At 41.9% G+C, this 20,127-nt stretch overlaps 1 protein-coding gene across 1 annotated transcript; it reads right to left on the bottom strand.

The window, feature by feature from the left end:
* Positions 1-215: 215 nt before the first annotated feature.
* tex55 (testis expressed 55) lies at positions 216-17,478 on the bottom strand. The gene is made up of 4 exons (XM_080203294.1): positions 17,374-17,478; positions 10,750-11,817; positions 5,916-5,978; positions 216-564 (listed from the first exon to the last, which is right to left on the bottom strand). The coding sequence occupies exons 1-4, from the start codon at positions 17,380-17,382 to the stop codon at positions 517-519; spliced, it is 1,188 nt and encodes a 395-aa protein (XP_080059420.1). The 5' UTR covers positions 17,383-17,478; the 3' UTR covers positions 216-516.
* Positions 17,479-20,127: the final 2,649 nt, after the last annotated feature.

Genomic DNA, 20,127 nt, shown 5'->3' with positions numbered 1-20,127 from the left:
ATGGTGACTAAAGTTCCTGTTGTTGATTGCTTCTGTCCAGCAATTGTTGTAAATGTGAGCACATGTAACCACTGATAGATATTGATTAGTACACACTGTCAAGGACAATGCCCATTTGTAGGAGGTGCTCGGCCAGGTTCAAATCACAAACCTGAAATAGAGACAAAACTCAGAACCAGCAAATGTACAGCAAACACTAGACGCAAAAACATTGATGCTTTCAGATATTTAATCATCTTTCAGAAAAGGCTGAAGTTATCACAGCTTAACAGCAAAAACATGTAAACTCCACATGATTGCAAATATAGGTGACCTGATTTTCTTGCTTTTTGCATGGAAATGAAATGCTACAACTGATCCATTTGTGGTCATTGATCCCTTGCATTAAGTTCTCTATATGTATACAGTGCTGCACATGATACTACAGTAATGGAAACAATAAGAGAGGACTTGCTAAAATCAAAACAAGTCAAATCCTACATAATGCCTTCATAGCACAATTTGCTGGAGTGCAGATTATTCCACACAGATTTCTTTGTCACGCATCCAAATCAATGCCTGTACCTGTTAAGGAGTGGAAATAGCCAGTTATCAAATATGTACTTTTTTGTGCACATCCTAGAGTAATCAAATATCTGATTTGTGCTAAATTTAAAACACATCAGCATATTCTGTGATACAAAGTCCAGTTTGTGAGAAAAATATAAAACTGTCATAACAGTAGAGAGAAATATTATCACAATTCAACAAGAAATAGTAACATTTTAAGAATTCTTGAAGCAAATATCATAAATATTTTGTGACAGGATCCAGAGAAATTAAAAATAATATAAGCGACAAGGATTATTTGAAGGAAATGGAAGAGTCACCAACTTGCATCACTTGATCCCAAAATCTCAGAATAAGGAAATGGAGAAAAGCTAGTACTGAGAATTTCCCAGGAAGAAAGCAATTTTTGGAGTGAGAGTTTGAGAGGGTAGTCACAACAATAAGGTTGAGGGAGCAGGTTAAGGAAGACTGGGTGACTACCCAAGAACCAGAAAAAGACAACAAGGAAAGATTCATGATAGAGACACCCAAAACAATTTATGCTTTGAAACAAGCTTGAAGCTCTAGCTCCCTCTGGGGAAAATGAGTACTATGGCAGGAGCCTCAAACAAATATCTAACTACATCAGGAGATGGCTCAATAAAAGGACGCTACTAGTGGAATGTGGGGTGGGGAGGGGACGGTGGAGTGATTTCTTGGCATGACTAGAAATGATTAATAATTGGGGGTTTCAAAATCTCATAATTTTGTACAGTCTACACCACACAGTGTTGCCTCCCAGATGTTCAGGTAAGTAAAATGTCACATAGGTTTGAAAAGACTGTGAAGTCAAGAAAGAGTGATCAGTTATCATAGTCCATTTGAAGCTGATTATGTGAATAAGCAATAGTCCGTAGACCTGCAAAATGAGTTTGGGAGATTAGAAAACAATCTTAGGAACAAAAGTTCATGGGTGATAATCTCAAGGTTTTTTTTTCCCTAGCCATGTGCTACAGTAGGGAAGAAAGATTAAATCATTCAAATAGTCGCTTGGTGGTACAGCACTTGAGTACAGTATTAAAAAAGACATGTCGTTGAAGCCTTTTGTTTTACACTCATCAGGACAAACGTAAGAATATCACATTTCAAAGGGAACAACAATTTATACTGAAGAAAAAAAGGGTGCTGTTTGGTTGGCAAGTAGACTCTGATTGGTCGCTGTGTTGTTATGAAGATTGTATCAGGAAACAGTTATCCCCAAGCTTGTTAAGATTGAGAAAAGGAAAGTCAGCTCTGATTGGTCAAGGCATTGCTATGGCGAACTGCTGTTCCCCCATGCTTTTGTATAATTGTAAACGATACAATACCTGGGCACGTTCTTTCTGCTTGCAGAAGACAGGCCCTGCATATGAGTATAGTAGCTTCTAGCAAGCATAAATGAACCACATTGTGAGCCTGACACAATCCTAAATTAGTGTGATTCTTAGTACGCTCTGGATTGTTCAATAATTGTTATCCTATCACAAAATCACATCTAATGTTAGAAACTGAGTTTAGTAAGATCAAGTACAACCAGTACTTTCTTTCTGCCTACTGCAAACAGCTGAAGAGACCAATCAGAATCAGTTAATACAAAAGAGAGAAATAGATGGTGATGGAAGCAATTTGGTAAGAAGGATGGATTTGTTTTAATTGTGGAAAATACCAACATAAAAGAGATGCAACTTACAGGTTATGAGATATAAGCATGGTGAATTTGAAGCAAATATATTACAGGGACACCTACTAATGCTTCATTGCATCAACAGAAACCCCCTAGTTGCAAACTGGGCAAGAATGGAAAATAAACACATTAAGATAGAATTTGTTTAGAAATATAGGGAAAGAGACAGATGGCAATATTGATGCAAAAGTGAAATTATCCTGTTGATGAAGTGTCAACTTTTATTAGAATTTAAATAGAAAAAAAGGCTTATCAAATTATTATGGGTTTATTACAAATTTCCCAACAATGGGAAGCTAATGAAAGAAAACTGCAGTTCGATTAGACAGGAATAAGAAAATTACTTTCCTGGAAGATTTTAATTATCAATTTGCTGTTTGGGACAGAAAGGAAGTAAACAGAGCAAAGGGGCTAGAATTTCTAAGATGTGTGTGGGACTCCTTAAGTGTTGTGGTAGGAGGCCTAAAAAGATAGATGGATTGCTGGATTTGCGATGGGTGATATAATGGATCAGGTAGATGAACTATATTGGATGGTAAGATTCAAGATCATGTCGAGAGGGCAAAAAATTGTAGAAAGCCAAAATAACAGAAGGGATGAGGACAGTTCAAAAAATTAAAAGTAAACTGGTTGAGAAGTGGATGAAGACACTTGAACAAAGTTTGGCATTGCAACAGTGGATTGTAAAAGAACAAATTGCAGAGTTCAGAATAATTACATTCTATTAAAACAAGAAAACTGATGGAAAAGTGTCATGAGGTAAGCAATCAATTGCACAGAAGACAATAATAAGAAATAAAAGCTGAAAAGAGAATATGAGAAATAGGAAAATAGGTTAAAGGAGAAGTTAAGGTTATGTTTGAGGAAACTATTTATAAAACATCAAAAGAAAAGTAAGGGTAATTTAGCAGTCCATCGGTAAAAGAGGATTCTTCAAAGCATGATGGTATTCCTGGGAGAACAGGACTGTCAATCTGTGAATGATGATCAAATGTTACGGAGGTGCAGGAGGACAGACCTGGGTGCATATGTACATAAGTCACTAAAAATAGCAAGATGTGTTGAGAATGCGATTATTAAAAAATACATTATTCTAGGCTTTATTAATATGTGCATAGGACACAAGGATGTTGTGCTAGACCTGTATACGACACTGGTTCAGCCTCAGCTGGAGAATTGTGTCCAGTTCTATATGCTGCACTTTAAGAAAAATGAGAAGGAATGAGTGCAGATTCACAAGAATGGTTCCAGATATGAGGAAGTTTCGTTATGAAAATAGATTGGAGAAGTTGGGATTGTTTTTCTTGAAGAAAAGGAGATTTGATAGAGATATTCAGAATCATCAGGGATCTAGAAAGAGTAAATAGTGAGAAACTGTTTGCATTCATGCAAGGATCGAGAATGAGAAAACATAGATTTAAAGTAATTGGCAAAAGAAACAAAAGCAACAGGAGAAAACCTTTTTTCACTCAGCGAGTAGTTGGGGTCTGGAATACACTACCTGAGACTGTCATGGAGATAGGTTCAATCGAGGCATTCAAAAAGGGAATTAGACTGTCATCTAAAGAGGACAAATGTGCAAGGTTATGGGGAGAAGGCAGGAGAATGGCTCTCTGGGAACTACTCATCCAGAAAGCCGTAACATAAAAAATAGGTGCAGATTAGGCCGGTCAGCCCTTTCGGCTTGCACCACCATTCAATATGATCATGGTTGATCATGCACTTTCAGTATCCCACTCTCTCCATACCTCTTGATCCCTTTTGCCACAAGGGCCACGTCCAGCTCTCTCTTGAACATATCTAATGAACTGGCCCCAACAGCTTTCTGTGGTAGAGAATTCCACAGGTTCACAACTCTCTGAGTGAAGAGGCTCTTCCTCATCTCAATCCTGAATGACTTACCTCTTATTCTTAGACTGTGACCCTTAGTTTGCACTTCTCCAACATCAGGAACATAGTTCCCGCATCTAGCCTATCCAGTCCCATCAAGATTTTACATGTGGGACTGGACAGGCTAGATAGACAGACCAAATGGCCTCCTTTTGAGGATACTCTGTAAGGTATCAGTCTTTTACAAAGAGAAGGATACCTGACGAGGTGAATCCTAAAGCCATGGGAAGTGAAATGATGGATGAAAGGGAATTCTTAACTAAATGTGTCTAGATATCATGGAACAAAATAAGGCAACTAACTCCAAAGGACTAGGTGGGAAGAAGACATGATTTAATAGATACATATGAGGATCTTGAGGAGGACAAGGGAGAACATTTCTGAGCCCCTAAAATTTGTAGGTCAAGACTATGTTGGGTCAGTGTGCTTGCGAGAGGCCTGGGGACTGGGAAATGTAATATCCATTGTCAAAAAGAGAAGGGCACTTTCCAATGCATCAACATCCTTCAGGTATTCTGGTCACCATACTACTGGAAGTATGTTGATGCATTGGAAATGGTGCAGAAGAGATTTACCAGGATGTTGCTTGGTTTGGAGGATATGGACTATGGAGAAAGGTTGAATTGTTTTCATTGGAGCGTCAGGGGATGAGGGGGGCCTGATAGAGAGTTACAAGACTATGATAGGCTTAGATAGAGTGGATAGTCAGAGTCTTTCCCAAAGTCAACGGGTCAATTACTCGGGGGCATAGGTTGAAAGCAAGGGGGGAAATTTAAAATAGATATAAGGGCACACAAAGGGTGGTGAATGCCTGAAATGCGCTGCCTCAGGGGATAGTGGAAGCAGATTCTTTCACAATGATCACGAGGCATCTGAATAGATCCAGGAATAGGCAGGGGATGGAGGGATATGGACTGTGTAGAGGCAACAAAATATTAGATTAAAGAGGCATCTGTGTTGCCACATACTTGGCCTGTTCCTGTGTTGTACAGTTCTTTATAGTGTGGTAACGACAGGCCAGGTAATGTAACATCTTTGGTGGGGAAAACTCAAGAGTCTTGAATGAAAAATGAAGTCACAAGAGTTGACTACTTCCATCCAATGGACTTTGCTCATTTGTAGACCTGGATGCTGAATGGTGGGCACAAAATCAATCTTGGAGCAACAGAACATTCAAGTCCAGCCCATTGTTTGTCCAAAATGTCCATTAGCCAACAATTAGCAGGTGGGAAACCACAAACATTTCCGTTGTATAAACCAAAAACAACTATATCAATTGTAGCAGCCTACAGCCATCCTTCAGAAGTTTAGTAAGGTTTTTGGGATCAGACAGAGAGAGGATATGTCCTCATTTCTTTGTGCTCTGCCACCTTCCTTTCAGCTCAAATCCAACCCTTGTTGTCCCCTGTGATGCCTTACCCTTATCTTGTAGCTTGTTGTCTTCTTGTACATATTATATATTAATATTCGTGTTAGTTTTTTCTTTTGTGGGGTGGTGAATGGTGTGGGTACCCTCATGTGGCAAAACAGAAAGAGTAGGTGGTGGGGGGGGAAGAACAAAGGAATACAGGGTAATAATCTGTTTCTGTCATATTTTAGGAGGTTGCGGGGGGAGGTGGTTGTTGAAGTGGTGTAAGGTTAGAGTAGGGATCCAATTAGGACTTCCTGGTCTCTTTACCTTAGTACCACATTTCACAGTATCATTACCCACTGAGATATCAGGAGAACCTTGGTCGACAGGGCATTATTTAGAAAGATAGTACTGTTCTCATACCTGATGTAACATGAACTCAAGTGGGTCATCTGGTCTTTCATACACCAGATTTTCAGTCATTCTCTGTAAAATAAAACATATTTAAAATCATTTTGGCATTTGCTTATAACGTTTAAATCTAAAATTCAGTCTGAAACGCAAATTGTCAGCATTCCACTCACGTTATTTGGAGAGTCACAAGTTGATTATAATTTAGTTTCACAAGTGATAATTAATAGAATGTGCTTATCTAATAAAAGTTAGCATAGAAGATGAGTTAGTTAATTGCATATATGTATAATCGGTACAGCAAAATTTATTGTGATCTAATCCTGTCATATGATTCATTATCTCTTTACCTGTTCATTTAGCTCACTGAAATTGATTCTTTTCACCTGCTGTAATATTTCACTTTTCGTTTAAATTAATGTGCATTTTTTCCAGAGTATTTTTGTTATACCACAGTTACTGTATTTGTTCTTGTAGACCACAGATTCCATATTAATGCACTAATCTAATATGAATATACAAAAATCTCCTTTGTTCCACCCTCTGCCAATGCTGCTTTCTGTTTGCAACCATCAACATTGGTTTTCCTCCAGTCAGACAGATCTTGAACATTACCATAAATAGAACAGCCCAAGTTTTCCATGCTTGTTTAGTCCAGCCACACTTTTTGATTCCTTCACTTGAAGAAATGGAAAACCTTAGCTAGCATCTCTGGCTCTATTGCATGTGATGACAAAAATACCTTCACTTACAGAGCAGCCAACAACATATAAATTAATTAATCATTTGTGATTTAATACAACTTTCTTATCAGTATAGATTGCACTAATAAGGAAATATGATGTCCAAATCCACACGTAAATTTATTTCAGTTTTTGAGTGTGTTCAAATGAAATCACATTTCACAAGAAACTGCAGACACATTCATTCATAGCAATACCAAGTTAGAATGATCCAAAGAACCAAAAGAAACTGAATGCTAATTGAAAGGGGTTGGTGATCAGTGTACAATAAAATGTCTTTCTTCTCTAGGACCATGAAGTTCAGGACAAACAGGTGAAAATGAACGACCTCACCTAGTTCACAGCGAACATGACTGTACAGCACTAAACTCTCATTGACACTGAATTGACATGCATAGAGCTGTGATTTAATTCTTATGAAAAAGAAATCACATCAATCAAAAATGGACTCTCGTGATATAGGTTTAAGAAACATATTGAAGTTTAAATTCCATTGATAGCAATTTGGCAGAGCCTCTCATTTATTCAGAGCTAATACATTCCCAGCAAAATATTCGCTGTGCTCTGAGCAGTTATTACAGAAAACAAGATTTCCTGCTAAGAGCATGACTGTGTAGGAGCAACTCCACTTGCAGAGCTCAGAGAAATCAGACATCTCCTGCAGTGTCTTTGTGGCAGAAGTCTGCTAATATCCAGAAGACAGCTTACATGTTTATATTCCAGGACACAATTGGTAAAGAATATTATCAAAGAAGCCAATCTTTTTTCATTCTAATGTTTATTTGCAGGATTAAACATTTGAAGCATACCCCTCTTAACTCAACTCCACCTCAGTGTCAATCAGTGCCTCCTTATACTCTTTTGAGCAGCATAAATGGGGTACTTTGTTTTGTGGCACAACAAGTTGTGTTTAATTTATCTGTGGGACATGGGTGTCGCTGGCTGGCTAGCATTTATTGCCCATCCCTGGTTGCCCTTATTCAGAGGGCAGTTGAGAGTCAACCAAATTGCTGTGGCCCTGGGACCACATGTAGACCAGGCCAGGTAAGGAGAGTAGATTTCCTTCCCTAAAGACATTAGTGAACGAGATGGGTTTTTCTGATAATCGATAATGGTTTCATGGTCATCAGTAGATTCTTAATTCCAAATATTTTTTATGGGATTCAAATTCCACAGTCTGCCATGGCAGGATTTGAACCCAAGTCTCCAGAACGTTAGCTGAGTCTCTGGATTAATAGTCTATTGATAATACCACAAGGCTATCACCTCCCCAAACACAAATGGGGTAAAATCAACAGATTAACAAGTTCACAATTTAATAATTTAAGGGAACAGTCCCTTAAAGGGACAGTGTCTCTATAACTGCTTAAGTGAAGGCCCTCCACCTGCATATAATTAAACATAATTTAAGGTCCAAAGAAGTGCAGGTTAGGTTGAATGGCCATGGTAAATTGACCCTCGTGTCAGGGGATTAATAAGGTAAATATGTGAGGTTACGGGAATAGTGTCTGGATGGGACTGTGGATGGTGCAGACTTGATGGGCCGAATGGCCTCCTTCTGCACTGTAGAGTTTCTATGATTCTATGACAATTGGTATACAATTAACATAGATTGGATATCAGCAGTACAGCAGAAAAGTTGAAAGCAAACAAAAGGGACCATGGTGATCCAAAGAAACAAGCATTAAAGAAATGCAAAGGAACTATACAATAGTGAGGACTAATCTGACTAAAACATTAGGATAGTTATAACTTTGGGTATAGTTGTGTCCTTTATGACTTAAGGGGCAGGATTTTTTGGCCATGCTTGCCCCAAAACCAGAAAATCCCACCGAGGTCAATGGGCCTTTGTATGGTCCACACCCTGCCCGCTACAATTTCCGTGGCGGGGGGATGGGAAAATTCCCCTCAAGATTGTGCCAACTGGCTTTGTGTCAATGTAATGATTCCAAACAGCATCCCCAAAATTCCTTAATATCAATCTTACAAAGAGCACCTTCATGCCTCAAATAAATGCACTTCATATGCAACACAAGTTGGCAATCCTCTGCCTCTCTTTTCCATATCATTAGAAAACCCATAAAACCTAATCCTGATGTTCATCTCCCTCTGTGTTCACAAGAACAATTTCAGCCCCATTATTGGAACCGACTAGATGGAGCGAGCCCGATTCTCCCAAAAAAATTCAAAGTGCTGAATTGGTGGAAAACTTGGTGTTATTCACAATTGTATATTTTCAGTAGGAGTTCAGCCTCGAATCTCCCACACTCTGTGCAATGCGAAGGTCACAATCGTGAATCTCACTAAAAGCTCAGAGGGACTCTTCACGCTGGAGTCTGTCGTTTTGGGCCTCCACGCATGCACAGTGCCTTTGAACCATCAGCCTGCAGTTTGTTGGCAAGCTCAATCGCTGGCCAGCCCAGGATCCTCACAGTGTTGCCCTTCTAGCCCCACCCCCCAAAACGGCCCAATTGCAGCGAGCAGAAGCATTCCCAGGCCATCTCAAACAATCTCCCCTGGAGCGCCCCCGATCTCTAGCCCTCCCTAGCAGTGATAATCTCCCATCCCCTATCCGCTACGCCCCCCCCCCCGCCACCCCCCCACCCCAGGGAGGCAGATACCCCCCAGGGGATGTAGAGGCCCCACCCTCCATCCGGGAGGCAGACATACCCTCCACTCCCAGCAGACCACCCCACCCAGCCCAAACCAATCGCTGACCTCCCTCCAGCCCCAACCGATCCTATCTGCAGAGTGGCAGCAGAACCCCACCCTCACCGGTTGCCCCTTGGCCCCACCCACAGTAGGCCTAACCCTTTGGCCCCAACCTACTTGGCCTAGTCCCCTGCCCTTAGGCCCCACCCCCTTGGCACTGCCTGATGACCAGTGGGCAGTGCCAAGGTGCTCCCTGGACATGGACACTTTGCCCCTGGGGACTGCCAGGGTGCCGATGCCTAGGGTGCACTCCACCCCACCTCCCACCGCCCAACCCCCTGGGGGGCTCCAATTGCCCTCCCTTCACTCCAGAAGGATCTCCCGCTAGTTCCCCGCTACTCTAAATCCTGCAGGAGTGAAATACCCCTGGTGGGGTGGGAGATGCTTTTGGGCCTGGAGAATCTGTGCCGGGCCTGGTGATGATATTTAAAATACCTCCCTGAGGCTATTCTTCATGTGTGAAGCTAGACAGTGAGTGTCAGCATCAAAGTCAGGCAAAAGGGCAACAGTGGTTAGCACTGCTGCCTCACAGCGCCAGAGACCTGGGTTCAATTCTGGCCTCGGTCACTGTCTGTGTGGAGTTTGCACATTCTCCCTTGTGTCGGGCTAGGTTGATTGGCCATGGTAAATTGACCCGAATGTCAGGGGAATAATAGAGTAAATATGTGGGGTTACGGGAATAGAGCCTGGGTGGGATTGTGGTCGGTGCAGACTCGATGGGCCAAAAAACCTTCTTCTGCACTGTAGGGATGTTATTGATTCTATGATTCAAAATCATATCCTCATCTAAAGTTAAAGTTTATTTATCAATGTCACAAGTAGGCTTACATTACCACTGCAATGAAGTTACTGTGAAAATCCCTTGGTCGCTGCACTCCGGCACCTATTTGGCTTTACTGAGCACAGACAGTGACCCAAGTCAGAAATTGCACCTGGGTTCCTGGCATTGTGAGACAGCAGTGCTAACCACTGTGCCATCATGCCATCCTCACCTTCTGTCCACAGTGATATTTTTCCAGCAGGAATCAGAATCTGGTGCAGGAACCATGACTGAATTTTCTCCTTCTTAGCCCAGGGATCTGGATACAAGTTGGAAGGATCCTCATGCAAGCTGAGATCATCCAATTTAATAACAAACAAGTAACCTTCCTGCAGCCAAACACATTAATGGTAGATTCTAAAAGCGCTTATGTCTTGGTAAAGTAATATGATCAATGGAACAGAGTAGAGGGGTAACAGTGGACAACTGAAGTAAACCATTTCTAATTCACACAGAACCATTCTTCCCTAAGAGGAGACCATGCAATTTGAAACAGATATCACCAAAGACGAATCCTTTTAGGTAATAGGCAGACTAATAGTAGCCCATAGACTTTGAACAGTACACGAACCTGAAACATCTCTAGAATGTTGTGTTTCTCCATGTACATCACAGATCGAATATATGGATCCTCAAAACATGTTGAAAATTTGTCCTCAGAAAGAGTAGATTTCTGGGCCTCATTAAATGCATCTGAGGACAGAGTTGGAAGCTGATCTGCAATTAGACTTGTCGTGCCAATTTGAGGCTGAGTAGTCATCTCAGTTGCAAATTCAGCTGGAGATTCACCTTCAACTGATGGCCCAGTTTTAGATTCAGCTGCAGCCTCTGCTTCTGAATCAGCTGTAGCCTCTGTTTCTGGTTCAGCTGTAGCCTCTGTTTCTGGTTCAACTGTAGCCTCTGTTTCTGGTTCAACTGTAGCCTCTGTTTCTGGTTCAACTGTAGCCTCTGTTTCTGGCTCAGCTGTAGCCTCTGTTTCTGGCTCAGCCATAGCTTCTGTTTCTGGTTCAACTGTAGCCTCTGTTTCTGGTTCAACTGTAGCCTCTGTTTCTGGTTGAACTGTAGCCTCTGGTTCTGGTTGAACTGCAGCCTCTGTTCCCGGCTCAGCTGTAGCCTCTGTTTCTGGTTCAACTGTAGCCTCTGTTTCTGGTTCAGCTCCAGCCTCTGCTTCTGATTCAACTGCAGTCTCTGCTGCTTCGATGGCTGCCTGTGCTTCTGGCTCAGCTGCAGTCTCCACGAGCGGTTCAGCTGTAGCCTCTACTTCTGTTTGATCTGCCAGCTCAGCTTCTGGTTCAGCTGCAGCCTCTGCAAATGGTTCTGTTGTAGCCTCTGCATCTGATTCAACTGTAGCTTCTGCAAGTGGTTCAGCTGCAGCCTCTGCAGCTGAATCAACCTCCACATCTGGTTCAGCTGCAGCCTCCACATCTGGTTCAGCTGCAGCTTCTGCATCTGGTTCACCTGCTGTTTCTGCTTCTGTTGCAGCCGCAGCCTCTACTTCTGCTTCCATAGCTGCATCCTCTGTTTCTGGTTTGGCAGGGGCCTGTATATCTGATTCAGCTGTATCCTCTGCTTCTGATTGAGCTGTGGGCTCTACTGCAGACTCCGCCATTTGCTTTTCTGCAGGTATGGGATCGTTATTCTTTTTGATTGAAAAAAAAGTGGAAGAGTTCATTGTTAATAAATATATAATTACAATAGTTTGATGCAAGAAGCTGACAATATACTGACTTGATTAGTTTGAATTTTCATTACATAACCAAATGTGCCAAGCTCATTGATGGTACCTGATACATTCTGCTCATGCTAAGTGCCACCCAATTGTGGGGGAATGGCCGTTGATTCAAGAACAAAACATATTATGAAATTACAAAATCAAGGTACAGGAAATCTGAAAATAGAAAGTACTCAGCAAGTCAGGCAGTACCTGTAGAGAGAAAGAGTTACTTTTTCAGATTTGTTCACTCTGTTTATCTCTCCACAGATGCTGCCCAACTTGCGGGGTACTTCAAGTATTTTCTGCTGTGAAACTTAGTTGTTAAAAATATTGCTTTAGCCCTTTGCAGTGACTTTAACATTTACAACTGAACTTTTGCTGCAATCCCCTGACAGCTTGTCCAGGGTTAGGCTGCATAAAATGGATATGATCAACATCCAACGTAAAACTCAGAGCAAAACCTGGAATGATGTATAATGCATGTGGGGAAACAAGTGCATCTTTAGTATTAATATTATGTAAATGACTGTGAGTGATAATCTGCCTTCTAATTCACCACATCACCATGTGTTTTTTGTGGATCTTCTGCCAATGGATATATCATCATGTCTCTTTTGATGATAAAGTTACATAAGAAGCAACAGACAACATTGATCAATTTTTTTTGCAGGGCTGTGTTGCAACAACCGTGCTCTACCAAGGCATCAGAATGTTATTTCAATATCTCAATAGCCCAGTGCAAAACAATCACGATGGTGTCTGTTCCTCATTATACACTGGAGAATATTGGAGAGAAGGGATAAACAAAGCAGGAGTTCTGTACTTAAATGGTTGAGGTATTAAGCAAGGAAGATTGGTGTTCAAATTCACAGAGAATACCAAAATCGGAAGCAATGTAAAGAATTCCGAGGGCCAACGAAACTACAAGGAAATATTTATGAGATGTTGGAATGGGCAAATGAATAGTGGCAAATGAAGTTCAATGTCAAGATATGTGTACTTTGGTGGGTACTTATGGGTGGTTGCACAAAGCAACACATGCAACCTGACTGCCCACGATCTAGTAGGTCTACCTCTTTAGATACCAGTGATATGGACAAATAGATTGACAGAAAGGTAATCAAGGTAATCATGATGCACTTCAAGGCACTGAGAAGTAAGTGGTTACCTGTGGTACAGATAAAAAGAATAGATCAGTTTTGATTGAGACAGATTCTATAATGCAGAGTGGTGAGGCAGATGGTGGAATTTAGATATTTTCTTTTCTGATGTGGCCAAGAGTGCTTCTCAGCCAGGAGGGTTCTGAACATCACAAAACAAATACAAATGTGAGATTCTGTAAAGGGATTTCAAAACATTAAGTTCTAGGCCCTGGAGAAAAGTGTCCAGGCTAATAATTTTTGGATTATTCCCTGTGCCGGGTGCTGAGCCAGACAGGGAGAAAAGGAGGTTGGAAGGATTGCGTAAAAGGGAAGGAGGGTTTCAAATTACTGGGACCAGTTTTGGAGCCTGGAAAGACTGTACAATGGGATGGGATGGCATTGACCTAAAGCAGAAAGGGTAAATAAGATAGCATTGAAAGGTTTAAATTAGTTTGAGGAAGGGGTGTCACGGTGGCATAGTGATTGGCACTGCTGCCTCACAGCACTAGGGAACCGGATTTGACTCCGGCCTTGGGTCACTGTCTGTGTGGAGTTTGCACATTCTCCCCATATCTGTGTGGGTTTCCTCCAGATACTCTGGTTTCCTCCCACAGTCCGAAAGATATGCTGATTAGGTGCATTGGCCGTTGCTAAATTTACCCTCACTGTACTCAGATAGGTGCTGGAATGTGGCAATTAGAGGATTCTCACAGTAACTTCATTGCAGTGTTAATATAAGCCTACTTATGACACTGATAAATAAACTATACTAAAAAAGACTGACTCTATAATCAGTACTGAGCGAGTGTCTTCTCTCTTCAGTGCATGCAAAACATTCATGGAACCTTCTAAAGAAAGGTAGGTGAGTTATCAGTGTCCTGGTCAGCATTTATCTCACTACCAATGCCACCAAAAACAAAGCATCTGTCCATTTATATCATTACATTTTTGGGGTCTTGCTGTGTGCAAATTGCTTGCCAATTTCCTGCCAATAAAAAAAATGCTTAACTTGATGTGAAGCATTTTGGGACATCCTAAGGCAATAAAAGCATAGATACAAGTCCTGGCTTCTAGCAGCTCAGCCAAGAATAACATATGACAAAGTTGCACTTTTGAAATGCTGCGCAACTTTGTCATCTCAGTTTATGCACATAAGTCCCAGAATGTTTCCACTTGAACCAAGTTGAAAGTTTGCTGGAGATCATTCATATATTTTGCTCTAAGTCCATTTCTGTCCTAATATAGTAAAACCAGAAAAATGTTGGAAACACTTGACCTTTTACTGACCTGAAACATTAACCCAGTTTCTCTCTCCACAGTTACTACCTGACCTACTGTCCGCTTTTAATTCAGATTTTCAACATTCAAAGTATATTACTTTCATCTTTTCTTGCAGCTTGCCTGGAGGGTAATATACCAGTTGGACCAGCAGCCCATTTCTGCGCTGTATGTTCTGTGTTTTCATAGATCATAGAATCCTACAGTGCAGAAACAGGCCCTTCAGCCCATCGAGTCTGCACCAACCACAATCCCATCCAGGCCCTATCCCCATATCCCTACACACTTACCCGCTAATCCCTCTAACCTACACATCCCTGAACACTAAGGGGCAATTTTTTAGCATGGCCAATCAACCCAACCCGCACATCTTTGGACTGTGGGAGGAAACCGGAGCGCCCGGAGGAAACCCACGCAGACACGAGGAGAATGTGCAAACTCCAGACAGACAGTGACCCGAGCCAGGAATCGAACCCAGGTCCCTGGAGCTGTGAAGCAGCAGTGCTAACCAATGTGCTACTGTGCTACCCTAATGATCCTTTCCTTCGCGATGACAATTTATTTGGATGCTGTTTGGAAATCTTTGAATTATCTTACATTACAATCATACGTTATTCTACCTAGAATGTAAGGTATGAAAAGTCCCAAGCTGTGGTGCCTTTATTTTAAGACCACAACTAAATCTGTTATATACATGCATTTATTTACAGATAATCTTACAGTCATGGACAATAGGATTAAATAAAATTGCTCTGGATTACTTCCTTTAATTGAAAATAGGCTTCATGGGTATGTTAGCATATCTTTAATTCAGCAGGGAACACAACAAATGCAATCTTGCACATGTATATCATATAACTTCGAGCCTTTTTAGCAGACATCTGTGTTTTATCGAAAAATAGACAGGGAATGGCAGAAATACACCAATCGTAAGTTATTTAGAAGAAAACAAAGATTAAAGTTTTGGGGTGGAGGGATACTTGAGCCTGAAGATATTAATCCATCCAATCACATATTCGTGCCATCACTAAGAATGCCATTTCCACTGCTATTATATTACCCAACTTGACTCACCTGCTGCTGAAACCCTTCTTCTTGCCTTCGTTAAATCTAGACCTGGCTATCCCAACATACTCCTAGCTTGTCTCCCACATTCTACATTTGAGAACATCCAAAACTGTGGAGTGTGTGTCTTAACTCGCATCAAGTCTCATTTACCAACACATCTGTGCTTGCAGATCTACTGAGGCTCACCAATAAGCAGTGTCTTGATTTTAAAATACTCATCCTCGTTTTCAAATCCACCCCGTTTCCTGCTATGGCCTTGTCCTTCCCCATCTCTGCAACTTCCTTTAGTCACACATCCTTCTGAGAAATTTACACTCATCTAATTTTGGGTCTTGAGCATCTCTAAATTTAACCATTCTACCATTTATGACCATGCCTTCAGTTACCTCGGTTTTAAGCTCTGGAATTTTTTTCCGACATCTCTCCACCTCATTGTTCTCCTTTAGATATTCAGTAAAACTTAGCCTTTGCTTGTCTGGACTAACACCTCCTTATGTGACTCATTGTCATATTTTGTTTTCTAATGCTCATGTGACGTGCCTTGGGGTATTTTGTTATGTTCAATATAAATATGAATTGTTGTTATTTTGCTATCAATCATCTTTAGATGTTGACTGACCATTCTGAGCATTTTCACTGTTCTTTTTGAAATGCATTACGGCCACTTTGCTATTTTGACACACATTCCTTAGGGAACCATGTCTACAGTGTTCCATTTCATGGGACACTGCCCTCAGTTACAGGAACAGGAAGAAACTGTAGAACCAAGGTCCTAACAGAATTGAAGAAACAGGGCTGTAAGTAAGACTTTAAAGAGAGAGATTAAAGGAGGGATCTGATAGAAACAACAGTAGCATCAAGGCACATGAAATTAGAGTAAAAGGTCAGGCTAATAAAGTAACATAAAGTATCAGGAATCAGATAAAGTTATAAAACATAAATGTAAGTTAATTTACAAATCAAGTGGGATGAAGAATTAATTTTTTAAAAACAGCTCCCATTGGTGGAAGGATCAGAAACCAGAGGCCATAGATTTAAGATAATTGGCAAAAGAAGCATTGGCGCATGAGGAAATACTTTTTCACCTACAGCAACTGGTTAGGAACTGGAATGCACTGCCTGAGTGTGGTGGAGGCAGATTTAATCAAGGCATTCAAGAGGGAAGTGGATTATTATCTGAAAAGGAAGAATGTGCAGGGCTACAGAGTGTTATTTATTAGTGTCACAAGTAGGCACAACACTGCAATGAAGTTACTGTGAAAATCCCCTAGTCACCACACCTCTTTGGGTACACAAAGGGAGAATTTAGCATGGCCAATACACCTAACCAGCATGTCTTTCAGACTGTGGAAGGAAACTGGCACATCTGGACGAAACCCATGCAGACATGAGGAGAACATGCAAACTGTACAGACAGTGACCCAAGCCGGGAACTGAACCCAGATCCCTGGCACTATGAGGTAGCAGTGCTAACCACTGTGCCACCGTTTCACTCAGGAGAAATGGGGGAATGGCAATGGATGAATTTCTCCTTCAGAGAATCAAGCACGGAGCTGATGGGCCGAATTGTTTCTTTCTGAGCTGTAACTATGCAAAGGTGCGCTTGACAAAAGAGCCGAATGGGGATATGAAGTGGGAGAAGGACCGTAGGAGCACGAATGGTCTGATAGCCAGAAATCACTCAGCAAGTATAGTCTCCGAGCACAAATTGATCTACACCCAATCTGTAAGATTGGCATCTCTGCTCTCTCGACAACTAAGTGGTGAAAAGTTTATAGTTAGTGCCACACTCCCCGGCCCCAAGGGTTTTTACTGTTGTTTTCTCACCAACACCGGATTTCAGAAATGCAGGAACTCATTTCAAGACTTTGTCGTTGTTGTTGCTGGACAATGATTTTGTTCTCCAGCCGCACAGTGCCCAGGGCAGGATGAGCCTGGCTCAGTGTTAAACAGCTCGGCAAGAGTCGGCACAAAGCTACTACGATGCGATTACCTCACTCATTGCTGCACGGATGGACTTCCACACTCTCTTCCTCAAACTCCAACGCTGGGAAATTAAAGCCACTTATTTCCACACAGCACGCCCGACAGTTTCGCCCTCCCTCCCTCCCCTCCCGCCCGCCCGCCCCGCTACCCGCCCGCCCTCAGTGCCTCCCCGACTCCCTCCCTCCCATTGTATCCACTCTCCGAGCGACCGGTTACCCGGGAAACCCATGACAACATACACAGCTGGTCGCCCTGGCAACGCTGTTCTCGCCCCGCCCCCTCGTCGCTCCGGATTGGTTGGTGCGATCCAGGGGGAGGAGTCAATTGGAGTCACGCCACAATTCATTGAGCGTGGGAATAAAACAGTGAAACCAGGATTGCGAGTAACAGTGGGGCTGGGAACACCACAGGCTGGGTTTGGGAGTAACACTGGGACTGGGAACACCACAGACTGGGTTTGGGAGTAACAGTAGAGCTGGGAACACCACAGACTGAGTTTGGGAATAACACTGGGACAAGGAACGCCACAGACTGGGTTTGGGAGTATCACTGGGACTGGGAACTCCACAGACTGGGTTTGGGAATAACATTGGGGCAGGGAACGCCACAGACTGGGCTTGCAGTAACACTGGGACTATGAACACCACAAACTGGGTTTGGGAATAATACTGGGGCAAGGAACACCACAGACTGGGTTTGCAGTAACACTGGAGCTATGAACACCACAGACTGGGTTTGGGATTAACACTGGGGCTGGGAACACCACAGACTGGGTTTGGGAATAACACTGGGGCTGGGAACACCACAGACTGGGTTTTGGAGTAACACTGAAGCTGGGAACACCACTTACCGGGTTTGGGAGTAACAATGGGGCTGCGAACACTGCAGACTGGGTTTGGGAAGAACACTGGGGCTGTGAACACCACAGACTGAGTTTGGGAGTTACACTGGGATTGTGAGCACCATAGACTAAGTTTGGGAAGAACATGGGACAGGGAACACCACAGTTTGGATCTGTGGAAAATACTGGGATTGGGAATATTACATATTGATAAAAGGCAAAATACTGCAGATGCTGAAACAAAAACAGAAAATGCTGGAAAATCTCAACATATCTGGTAGCATCTGTGCGGAAAGCCTTGATGACCCTTCCTCAGAAGCAAGAGCACTTAGCTCTGAGCTCTTAGCTCTGATGAAGAGTCATCCAGACTCAAAATGTTGGCTCTATTCTCGTTGCTGTTGTGAATATTACATTCTGAATCTTTGGATAATATTGGGATTAGAAATACAACAGACTGGATCTGTAGATAACACTGGGACTGGGAATACTACAGACTGGATCTGTGAATAAAACTGAGAATGATAATAGTTGGGATTATGAAGACACGGCCTCAAGTTGACCAAGGATGTGAACTAAACATTGAGGGCTATTCAGTGTTTAGGAAGGACAGACAGAAAGAAAAAAGGTGGTGGAGTTCATTGTTGATTAAAGAAGATATTGATACAATATTGAGAAAGGGTATCAGCACAAACAATGTGGAATCTGTATGGATCAGGTTAAGAAACACCAACAGGCAAAATACATTTGTGAGGGTGGTTTACAGACCATGTAACTGCCATGGTAATATTAGGAATAGCAGTAGATGGGAAATCAGAGATACATGTGACAAAGAAACATCTATGATTATGGATAACTTTAATCTGCTTATAGATTGGGTGAGTCAAATTAAAGTATAATAGAGGAGGAATTTATGGTTATCTGGACTAATAAATTCAGGATCCAATAAGGGAACAGACTATCTTGAAGTGGGTACATAATAGGAAAGGATTAGTTGGCAATCTAGTTGTGACCATCATATAATAGAATCCTTTATCAAGGTGGATAGTGAGGAAGGTAGATGATTCTGACACCAGGGTCCTGAATTTCAATAAAGGTAACTATGATGGTATGAGGCATGAAATGACTACAGTGGACTGAGAAACATTACTGAAAGAAAGGACAGTGGACAAGCAATGGCAGACGTTCAAGGAATGAATAGGAGATCTCAAAAAGTTTTTTTATTCATATTTGGTACAAGAGTGGAAATGAAACTGTGGCCAAACCACGGCTTATAAGGGAAATTAGAGATAGTATTAGATTCAAAGAAGAAATACACAGATGGCAAGAAAGAGCCATAAACATGAGGAGTTTAAAATTTAGCAAAAGTGGATTGATTAAGAAGGACAAAATAGTGTATGAAAATAAATTGTGGGGAACATAAAAGCTGACTGTAAAAGTTTCTATAGGCATTTAAAGAGAAAGAGATTGACAAAATTGAATGTAGGACCCTTACGGTCAGAAACAGGTGAATTCACAATGGGGAACAAGAAAGTGGCTGAGGTGTGGCACAGTAGCACAGTGGTTAGCACTGCTGCTTCACAGCTCCAGGGACCTGGGTTTGATTCCTGGCTTGGGTCACTGCCTGTGTGGAGTTTGCACATTCTCCCTGTGTCTGCGTGGGTTTCCTCGCACAGTCCAAAGATGTGTGGGTTAGGTTGATTGGCCATGCTAAAAGTAAAATGTCCCTTACTGTTCTGGGTTAGAGGGATTAGTGGCTAAATATGTTGGGATATGGGGGTAGGGCCTGGGTGGGATTGTGGTTGGTGCAGACTCGATGGGCCAAATGGCCTTTTCCTGCACGGTAGGAATTCTATGATAACTAGATTCATACTTCACAAAGGAAGACATAAGAAATGTACTGCAAGTTCTGAGAAACACAAG

The sequence above is a fragment of the Carcharhinus amblyrhynchos genome, chromosome 15, assembly GCF_965287045.1.
Source record: "Carcharhinus amblyrhynchos chromosome 15, sCarAmb.v2.hapA, whole genome shotgun sequence".
Taxonomy (NCBI): Eukaryota; Metazoa; Chordata; class Chondrichthyes; order Carcharhiniformes; family Carcharhinidae; genus Carcharhinus; species Carcharhinus amblyrhynchos.
Note: the sequence above shows the minus strand (reverse complement) of the source record. Positions and strands in the feature narration are given on the sequence as shown.

What these genes read in the sequence shown, in the direction of transcription:
- tex55 (XM_080203294.1), bottom strand. An exon ending in ACATTCTAGAGATGTTTCAG is followed by an intron (nt 5,979 to 10,749) that starts GTTCGTGTACTG and finishes TTTATTTTACAG; the next exon opens with AGAATGACTGAAAATCTGGT. An exon ending in TTGAGTTCATGTTACATCAG is followed by an intron (nt 565 to 5,915) that starts GTATGAGAACAG and finishes ACTCCTTAACAG; the next exon opens with GTACAGGCATTGATTTGGAT.